The sequence below is a fragment of the Salvelinus namaycush genome, unplaced genomic scaffold (genome assembly GCF_016432855.1).
Source record: "Salvelinus namaycush isolate Seneca unplaced genomic scaffold, SaNama_1.0 Scaffold176, whole genome shotgun sequence".
NCBI classification, from domain to species: Eukaryota; Metazoa; Chordata; class Actinopteri; order Salmoniformes; family Salmonidae; genus Salvelinus; species Salvelinus namaycush.
This window is the reverse complement of record NW_024058519.1, coordinates 319,693-330,667: the sequence shown is the minus strand read 5'-3', so window position 1 is coordinate 330,667 and position 10,975 is coordinate 319,693. Positions and strand designations below refer to the sequence as shown.

Here is a 10,975-nt window from a genome sequence, read left to right as displayed (position 1 = left end):
AGGTAGAGACAACAATGCATCATGCAAAGCAGCCACAACTGTGTGTATAGTTGAGTTAGAAGGATAGGGTGTAACTCCAGTGTAACTCCAGTGTAACTCGGTGTGTTAGTTGGTTGCAAAATTCCGTTATCCAAAAGTTTTTCAGGATTCCTGGTCGGAAGATTCTCGGAAGGATGGAATGTGCAGGGAATCTAGAACGTTGTGAAAGTTCCAATAAATGGGAATCATGTAACTGAATGTCTGTATCTGATCTTCCAGTCTAGATGTGATTGTATGCGTGGTTGGGAGGGCTCTACCCCGTCCTCCGGCTGTACCCTGAAGAATGTATGTCATGACACCACCTGCCACCTCAACGTCCGCTGTGAGACCGGCCTGGACGGATACCCCAGGTGGGTCAACCAATCAATCAACCAACTAATCAACCAATCAAATCAAATGTTACTTTATAAAACCCTTTTTACATCTGCATTTGTCACAAAGCGCTTTACAGATACCCAGCCTAAAACCCCAAAGAGCAAGCAATTCAGAGACAGAAGCCACAGTGCCCAGGAAACCTAGAAAGAAACCTATAAACCTGGTCACTGTCCTCACAAGAAGAATATTGTAACCCAGGTAGGGTTATAGTAGAATTCTGGTAACTTTCCCAAAAATCACAGGTTTCCCAGAAATCCTGGGTGGAAGTTTCCTGGCATCAGAAAGGGAATAAGGAGAAGGAAATCTGGGAATCCTCATGGGAATTTGGGGAATGTTACTGGAATTTTGCAACTTTAAACTCAGGCGTGATCTGGCCAACTCTCCTCCTGGAGGGCTGCTAGATCTGCAGGGTTTTGCTCCAGACCTGCTCTAACACAACTGATTCAGCTAATCAAGGATCTGATGAGCAGCTAAATAGTAGAACAAGGTGTGTTAGAGTAGGGCTGGAGCAAAACCCTGAGCACACCCAGTATGTAAGGGTTGTGGAACTGGTGGCCGTGAAGTCAGACGCAGGAGAACAGAGATAGGTAATAGCCGGAGCAGTTTAATTACAAAACCAACGGCAATACAAAAAAGAACCTACATGGGTACAAAACCCGACGCGCACCGGTAACATAGTGCACAAGCACTTACAAACTAACAATTCCACACAAGGACATGGGGGGAACAGAGGGTTAAATACACAACACTTAATGAGGGAAATGGAAACCAGGTGTGTAGGAAAACAAGACAAAACAAATGGAAAATTAAAAGTGGATCGACGATGGCTAGCAGACCGGTGACGCCGACCACCGAACACCGCCCGAACAAGGAGAGGAAACGACTTCGGTGGAAGTCGTGACACAGTAGCTCTCTGGGAGGAGGGCTGGACCCCCCTGTAAATCCTGCACACCCAGTAGCTCTCTGGGAGAAGGGCTGGACCCCCCTGTAAATCCTGCACACCCAGTAGCTCTCTGGGGCGAGGGCTGGACCCCCCTGTAAATCCTGCACACCCAGTTGCTCCCTGGGAGGAGGGCTGGACCCCCCTGTAAATCCTGCACACCCAGTTGCTCTCTGGGAGAAGGGCTGGACCCCCCTGTAAATCCTGTACACCCAGTTGCTCCCTGGGAGGAGGGCTGGACCCCCCTGTAAATCCTGTACACCCAGTTGCTCCCTGGGAGGAGGGCTGGACCCCCCTGTATTTTAACTCTGAATTGAATGTTCTCCTTATCTGTCTCTCTCTCTGTCTCTCTCTCTGTCTCCCTCCCTCTCTCTCTCTCTCTCTCTCTCTCTCTCTCTCTCTCTCTCTCTCTCTCTCTCTCTCTCTCTCTCTCTCTCTCTCTCTCTCTCTCTCTCTCTCTCTCTCTCTCTCTCTCTCTCTCTCTCTCTCTCTCTCTCTCTCTCTCTCTCCTCGGTCAGGTGCTTGTGTGACTCCCAAAAGATCGGCGATGGCTACCGTTGTTATGGCAACCTGATGGAACGGCTAGTGGAGCTGAACAGGGAGGGGACACACAAGGGGAAGCTCTCTGGAGCCATCTCGCTATTTGGTACCCAACCTCCCTGTATGTGTTATTGTTGTTGTTAAAAGGCAGGTTACTAATGTCTGTTTTCTTTATGTTCAGTGGGAGGCTGTATGCTGACCATGAGCCAACAGGGACCGTTCACCGCGTTCATCCCTCTACGCATTGTGCCTCTAGCAGTAAGTTAACGTAACAACCTAACCCTTATAACGTAACCCTAACAACCTAACCCTAACAACCTAACCCTAACAACCTAACCCTTATAACGTAACCCTGACAACCTAACCCTAACAACCTAACCCTTATAACGTAACCCTGACAACCTAACCCTAACAACCTAACCCTAACAACCTAACCCAGAGGTTGCTAATCATACTAACCTTACCCTGATCCCAGATATGTCTGTGCTTTAGTCCAGGGATTTTCAAACCTCTCCTCAGGACCCCCAGCCGTTCCCTGTCCAGGGGTTATCAAACCTCTCCTCAGGACCCCCAGCCGTTCCCTGTCCAGGGGTTATCAATCCTCTCCTCAGGACCCCCAGCCGTTCCCTGTCCAGGGGTTATCAAACCTCTCCTCAGGACCCCCAGCCGTTCTCTGTCCAGGGGTTATCAAACCTCTCCCCAGGACCCCCAGCCGTTCCCTGTCTAGGGGTTATCAAACCTCTCCTCAGGACCCCCAGCCGTTCCCTGTCCAGGGGTTATCAAACCTCTCCCCAGGACCCCCAGCCGCTCCCTGTCCAGGGGTTATCAAACCTCTCCTCAGGACCCCCAGCCGTTCCCTGTCCAGGGGATATCAAACCTCTCCCCAGGACCCCCAGCCGTTCCCTGTCCAGGGGTTATCAAACCTCTCCTCAGGACCCCCAGCCATTCCCTGTCCAGGGGTTATCAATCCTCTCCTCAGGACCCCCAGCCGTTCCCTGTCCAGGGGTTATCAAACCTCTCCCCAGGACCCCCAGCCGTTCCCTGTCCAGGGGTTATCAAACCTCTCCCCAGGACCCCCAGCCGTTCCCTGTCCAGGGGTTATCAAACCTCTCCCCAGGACCCCCAGCCGTTCCCTGTCCAGGGGTTATCAAACCTCTCCCCAGGACCCCCAGCCGTTCCCTGTATTAGAACTGTTCCAGAGCTAGCACACCTGATTCAACAAGCTAATCATCAAGCCCTTTAATAGGTCAATCAGCTAGTCCAGGGCTACAACAGCACCTCTGCTTTAGTCCACTCCTCTGCCTCATGCCAACCAGTCAGATAAAGCACGTTCAGATTTGAACAGACCAGAGCTGCATCCCAAGCTTATGCTCTCTTTAGCTAAAGTGTTAGCAAGAGATAAATGTGTACTAGGTGTGTATAAATGTGTACTAGGTGTGTATAAATGTGTACTAGGTGTGTATAAATGTGTACTAGGTGTGTATAAATGTGTACTAGGTGTGTATGTATAAATGTGTACTAGGTGTGTATAAATGTGTACTAGGTGTGTATAAATGTGTACTAGGTGTGTATAAATGTGTACTAGGTGTGTATAAATGTGTACTAGGTGTGTATAAATGTGTATGAAATTCCACGACTTTCCAGGAATCCTGGTTGGAAGATTGCTGGATTTAAAAGGGAATGACTCGGAAAACTGTGAATCCTCCAACCAGGATTTTTGGAAAACCAGGGAACTTTGGGGGGAAAATGACTGGAATGTTGCAGCCTTAGAGATGCAGCCCAGGTTACTGACTCCTGTCCTGTCGTCCATCCTCCTCAGGGCGTGACCGACGAGTCTGTGTGTCAACGTTACCTGCTGAGGGGTCAGTACCTGTATAAAAGCCTGGGTAGAACCGACGTCTATACTGCAAGTGGACTACAACTCAGGTTCAAACCCAATAAGGTGACTACAACTCAGGTTCAAGCCCGATAAGGTGACTACAACTCAGGTTCAAACCCGATAAGATGACTACAACTCAGGTTCAAGCCCAGTAAGGTGACTACAACTCAGGTTCAAGCCCAATAAGGTGACTACAACTCAGGTTCAAGCCCAATAAGGTGACTACAACTCAGGTTCAAGCCCAATAAGGTGACTACAACTCAGGTTCAAGCCCAATAAGGTGACTACAACTCAGGTTCAAGCCCAATAAGGTGACTACAACTCAGGTTCAAGCTCAATAAGGTGACTACAACTCAGGTTCAAGCCCGATAAGATGACTACAACTCAGGTTCAAGCCCAATAAGGTGATTACAACTCAGGTTCAAGCCCGATAAGGTGACTACAACTCAGGTTCAAGCCCAATAAGGTGACTACAACTCAGGTTCAAGCTCAATAAGGTGACTACAACTCAGGTTCAAGCCCAATAAGGTGACTACAACTCAGGTTCAAGCCCAATAAGGTGACTACAACTCAGGTTCAAGCTCAATAAAGTGACTACAACTCAGGTTCAAGCCCGATAAGATGACTACAACTCAGGTTCAAGCCCAATAAGGTGATTACAACTCAGGTTCAAGCCCGATAAGGTGACTACAACTCAGGTTCAAGCCCAATAAGGTGACTACAACTCAGGTTCAAGCTCAATAAGGTGACTACAACTCAGGTTCAAGCCCGATAAGATGACTACAACTCAGGATCAAGCCCAATAAGGTGATTACAACTCAGGTTCAAGCCCGATAAGGTGACTACAACGCAGGTTCAAGCCCAATACGGTGACTACAACTCAGGTTCAAGCCCGATAAGGTGACTACAACTCAGGTTCAAGCCCAATAAGGTGACTACAACTCAGGTTCAAGCCCAATAAGGTGACTACAACTCAGGTTCAAGCCCGATAAGGTGACTACAACTTAGGTTCAAACCCGATAAGGTGACTACAACTCAGGTTCAAGCCCAATAAGGTGACTACAACTCAGGTTCAAGCCCGATAAGATGACTACAACTCAGGTTCAAACCCAATAAGGTGACTACAACTCAGGTTCAAACCCGATAAGATGACTACAACTCAGGTTCAAACCCAATAAGGTGACTACAACTCAGGTTCAAACCCAATAAGGTGACTACAACTCAGGTTCAAACCCAATAAGATGACTACAACGCAGGTTCAAACCCAATAAGGTGACTACAACGCAGGTTCAAGCCCAATAAGATGACTACAACGCAGGTTCAAGCCCGATAAGGTGATTACAACTCAGGTTCAAGCCCGATAAGGTGATTACAACTCAGGTTCAAGCCCGATAAGGTGACTACAACTCAGGTTCAAGCCCAATAAGGTGATTACAACTCAGGTTCAAGCCCGATAAGATGACTACAACTCAGGTTCAAGCCCAATAAGGTGATTACAACTCAGGTTCAAGCCCGATAAGATGACTACAACTCAGGTTCAAACCCAATAAGGTGACTACAACTCAGGTTCAAGCCCAATACGGTGACTACAACTCAGGTTCAAGCCCAATACGGTGACTACAACTCAGGTTCAAGCCCGATAAGATGACTACAACTCAGGTTCAAGCCCAATAAGGTGATTACAACTCAGGTTCAAGCCCGATAAGATGACTACAACTCAGGTTCAAACCCAATAAGGTGACTACAACTCAGGTTCAAGCCCAATACGGTGACTACAACTCAGGTTCAAGCCCAATACGGTGACTACAACTCAGGTTCAAGCCCAATAAGATGACTACAACGCAGGTTCAAGCCCGATAAGGTGACTACAACTCAGGTTCAAGCCCAATAAGGTGAAGGAAATACTATATTCTCATTCATCTGTTATTCTAGGCACATCATATCTTTCATATCTTGTTTCAAATCATATGTTTCAATAATCTTTCATCTACAGGATAAACTAGATCTCTGTGACTAAAAATGTCCTCATTCTTTAGGGGTGCATCTCAAATGGCACCCTATTACCTTTATAGTTCACTACTTTGACCAGGGCTCATAGGGCTCATAGGGCTCATAGGGCTCATAGGGCTCATAGGGCTCATAGGGCTCATAGGGCTCATAGGGCTCATAGGGCTCATAGGGCTCATAGGGCTCATAGGGCTCATAGGGCTCATAGGGCTCATAGGGCTCATAGGGCTCATAGGGCTCATAGGGCTCATAGGGCTCTTAGGGCTCTTAGGGCTCTTAGGGCTCTTAGGGCTCTTAGGGCTCATAGGGCTCATAGGGCTCATAGGGCTCATAGGGCTCATAGGGCTCTTAGGGCTCTTAGGGCTCTTAGGGCTCTTAGGGCTCTTAGGGCTCTTAGGGCTCATAGGGCTCATAGGGCTCTTAGGGCTCTTAGGGCTCTTAGGGCTCTTAGGGCTCATAGGGCGCATAGGGCTCTTAGGGCTCTTAGGGCTCTTAGGGCTCTTAGGGCTCATAGGGCTCATAGGACTATATAGGAAATAGGGTGCCATTTAGAATGCCGTTTACGTGTGTTTGGTCCCTCCCCCAATGTGTTTGGTCCCACCCCCAATGTGTTTGGTCCCACCCCCAATGTGTTTGGTCCCTCCCCCAATGTGTTTGGTCCCACCCCCAATGTGTTTGGTCCCACCCCCAATGTGTTTGGCCCCACCCCAATGTGTTTGGTCCCACCCCCAATGTGTTTGGTCCCTCCCCCAATGTGTTTGGTCCCACCCCCAATGTGTTTGGCCCCACCCCCAATGTGTTTTGCCCCACCCCAATGTGTTTGGCCCCACCCCCAATGTATTTGGTCCCACCCCCAATGTGGTGGTCCCACCCCCAATGTGTTTGGTCCCACCCCTAATTTGTTTTGTGTTGTTTGACAGCAATTCATATTGGTGAAGTCTCCTGAGACTCTCTACTCAGTCATCCAGCAGGACATCCCAGCAGCCAATGGGGTTATCCATATCATCGACCAGCCAATCATGCCCAGGAATATCATCCCTGACAGCCCAAAGGATGAGCAGGTGTTACCATATAATTAGAATGAGTAGTACGCCTCAGCCCAGAGGTCCTCTCTACCGCTGGTTTTCCTTCGCATAGTGTTTTTAAACCCTGGTCCTGGGGGGCACATTTGAGTTTTTGCCCACAGCACTTAACACCTGATTCAAATAATCAACTCATCATTAAAGACTTGTATTAGTGTAATCAGCTGTGTAGTTGCTAGGGCAAAAAACAAAAACGTGCACTCCTTTGGGTCCCCAGAACCAGGATGAAGAAACACTACCTAAGCATTATACTATGCTACCATTTGTGATTGGGATGATACCATAGAGTTGCATAGAGGGCCCACTTTTCACAAAACAGTGCAATTGAGGACTTTCACCATTTTGAAGTAGCCAATTGGCTGGGACTTCCTACAGTATGGGTTGTAAGGAAGGATCATGTAATTCTATCAAGGTCAACGGGAGGGATCAGCCCATGAATTATGCTCATGAGAAAACATTCCATACTCTAGGTGGCAGTATGCAACCTTTCAGTTTGTTTACAGACTGTCAAATAAACTCACAGAAGTAGTAGGAGAAGAAGAAGAAATTAACTACTTTAAAATGGAGATATCCCTCAGATGCGCTGCCTATTTTCACACAGGAGCCAATTATGGCAAAGCTACAAAGATGTGCCCTCTATAAAACTCTTTCGATGATACTGACTGATCATTCTCTCACTTGAAGTTTGCTGATAAGACCATCGGGGAGATCCTGACAAAGGATGAGAAATACAACCGTTTCCTCTCGCTGGTGGACGTGAGTGAAACTCTAATGGTTTTTCACGAAGATGTTTTGTTTCAGGGTTTCATATCCACAAAGAGTCTCAGAGTAGGAGTTCTGATCTAGGATCAGGTCCCTCCATGTCCCATGGAATCTTATTTTATTATGATCTGAAACGTTAAACTGATCCTAGATCATCCTACTATGAGTACAGGCCATGGTGGTATTCCTTCTGATGTACTTCACCTACTGATTGGACCATTCTGGCATAATGCTTCTTAAAGCATTCTGCTGCTAGGTTATAGAGAAAGGGAAAGGGGGATACCTAGTCCATTGGAAAGGGGGGATACCTAGTCAGTTGGAAAGGGGGGATACCTAGTCCGTTGGAAAGGGGGGATACCTAGTCCGTTGGAAAGGGGGGATACCTAGTCAGTTGGAAAGGGGGGATACCTAGTCCGTTGGAAAGGGGGGATACCTAGTCCGTTGTAAAGGGGGGATACCTAGTCCGTTGGAAAGGGGGGATACCTAGTCCGTTGTAAAGGGGGGATACCTAGTCCGTTGGAAAGGGGGGATACCTAGTCCGTTGGAAAGGGGGGATACCTAGTCAGTTGGAAAGGGGGGATACCTAGTCAGTTGGAAAGGGGGGATACCTAGTCCGTTGGAAAGGGGGGATACCTAGTCAGTTGGAAAGGGGGGATACCTAGTCAGTTGGAAAGGGGGGATACCTAGTCCGTTGGAAAGGGGGGATACCTAGTCCGTTGGAAAGGGGGGATACCTAGTCCGTTGGAAAGGGGGGATACCTAGTCAGTTGTACAACTGAATGCATTCAACTGAAATGTGTCTTCTGCATTTAACCGCATTTAACTCGGGGGAGGTGCGGGGGACTGCCTTAATCGACGACTTGCTCAGGGGCAGACCGACAGATATTTACCTTGTAGAGAGCACTAATGATAATGCATGACCTAATTATTGAATATCTGTCTGTCTGTCTGTCTGTCTGTCTGTCTGTACATCTGTCTGTCTGTACATCTGTCTGTCTGTACATCTGTCTGTCTGTACATCTGTCTGTCTGTCTGTCTTTCAGAACTGTGGGACTACTCTGCCTCTGAGAGGTCCTGGTCCTCTCACTGTGTTCGTCCCGACCAACGATGCTGTGGACAAGTTCAGAGACGGCAGGCTGATATATATGCTGTACCACGTGAGTACTAATACTATACTATATACATGTATGCTGTACCACGTGAGTACTACCGTGTACTGCTGTACAGTGCATTCGGAAATTACTCAGCCCCCTTCCCTTTTTCCAAATTTTGTAATGTTACAGCCTTATTCTAAAATGGATTAAAGAATTGTTTCCCTCATCAATCTACACACAATAACCCATAATGACATCACAATACCCCATAATGACATCACAATACCCCATAATGACATCACAATACCCCATAATGACAAAGTGAAAACGGATTTTTTGAATTTTTTGCAAATGTATTTAAAAAGAAAACAGAATTACCTTATTTACGTAAGTATTCAGACCCTTTGCTTTGAGAAATTGAGCTCAGGTGCATCCTGTTTCCATTGATCATCCTTGAGATGTTTCCACAACTTGATTGGAGTCCACCTGTGGTAAATTCAATTGATTGGACATGATTTGGAAAGGCACACACCTGTCTATCTATATAAGGTCCCACAGTTGACAGTGCATGTCAGAGCGAAAACCAAGCCACGATTGTACCAAAAAATGTCTGCAGAATTGAAGGTCCCCAAGAACACAGTGGCCTCCATCATTCTTAAATGGAAGAAGTTTGGAACCACCAAGACACTTCCTAGAGCTGGCCGCCCCGGCCAAACTGAGCAATCAGGGGAGAAGGTCATAGGTCAGGGAGGTGACCAAGAACCCAATGGTCACTCTGACAGAGCTCCAGAGTTCCTCTGTGGAGATGGGAGAACCTTCCAGAAGGACAACCATCTCTGCAGCACTCCACCAATCAGGCCTTTATGGTAGAGTGGCCAGACTGAAGCCACTCCTCAGTATAAGGCACATGACAGACCTCTTGGAGTTTGCCAAAAGGCACCTAAAGACTCTCAGACCATGAGAAACAAGATTCTCTGGTCTGATGAAACCAAGATTGAACACTTTGACCTAAATGCCAAGTGTCACGTCTGGAGGAAACCTGGCACCATCCCTACGGTGAAGCATGGTGGTGGCAGCATCATGCTATGAGGATGTTTTTCAGCGGCAGGGACTGGGAGACTAGTCAGGATCGAGGGAAAGATGAACGGAGCAAAGTACAGAGAGATCCTTGATGAAAACCTGCTCCAGAGCGCTCAGGACCTCAATCTGGGGCGAAGGTTGACCTTCCAACAGGACAACGACCCCAAGCACACAGCCAATACAACGCAGTAGTGGCTTCGGGACAGGTCTCTGAATGTCTTTGAGTGGCCCAGCCAAAGCTCAAACATCGCTGGAGAGACCTGAAAATAGCTGTGCAGTGACGCACCCCATCCAACCTGACAGAGCTTGAGGCTCGAGACATCTCGAGGCTGTAATCTCTGCCAAAGGCGCTTTAACAAAGTACTGAGTAAAGGGTCTGAAAACTTATGTAAATCTAATATTTCAGTTTATTTTATTTGATAAATTAGCAAAAATGTCAAAACTTGTTTTTGCTTTGTCATTATTGTGTATTGTGTGTAGATTGAGGGGAAAAACACAATTTAATCCATTTTAGAATAAGGCTGTAACGTAACAAAATGTGGGAAAAGTCAAGGGGTCTGAATACTTTCCGAATGCACTGTACATCTTGATATAGATGCTGTATCATATACTACTACTATAGATGCTGTATCATTTACTACTACTATAGATGCTATATCATATACTACTACTATAGATGCTATATCATTTACTACTACTATAGATGCTGTATCATATACTACTACTATAGATGCTGTATCATTTACTACTACTATAGATGCTATATCATTTACTACTACTATAGATGCTATATCATATACTACTACTATAGATGCTATATCATATACTACTACTATAGATGCTATATCATTTACTACTACTATAGATGCTATATCATTTACCACTACTATAGATGCTATATCATATACTACTACTATAGATGCTGTATCATATACTACTACTATAGATGCTGTATCATATACTACTACTATAGATGCTATATCATTTACTACTACTATAGATGCTATATCATTTACTACTACTATAGATGCTGTATCATTTACTACTACTATAGATGCTATAACATTTACTACTACTATAGATGCTATATCATATACTACTACTATAGATGCTATATCATATACTACTACTATAGATGCTATATCATTTACTACTACTATAGATGCTGTATCATATAC

At 46.3% G+C, this 10,975-nt stretch overlaps 1 protein-coding gene across 1 annotated transcript in view; it reads left to right on the top strand.

Moving 5' to 3' along the window:
- Positions 1–258: 258 nt before the first annotated feature.
- The window catches only part of stab1 (stabilin 1), a gene marked incomplete at its 5' end in the record, with an annotated part of 178,735 nt that continues 168,018 nt past the window's right edge, over positions 259–10,975 (top strand). Inside the window, 7 exons of the mRNA XM_038983579.1 lie at positions 259–389; positions 1,873–2,000; positions 2,076–2,152; positions 3,714–3,836; positions 6,701–6,841; positions 7,547–7,618; positions 8,667–8,780. Of these exons, the coding sequence (XP_038839507.1) occupies positions 259–389; positions 1,873–2,000; positions 2,076–2,152; positions 3,714–3,836; positions 6,701–6,841; positions 7,547–7,618; positions 8,667–8,780 (786 nt within the window). The remainder of the gene's footprint in view (positions 390–1,872; positions 2,001–2,075; positions 2,153–3,713; positions 3,837–6,700; positions 6,842–7,546; positions 7,619–8,666; positions 8,781–10,975) is intronic.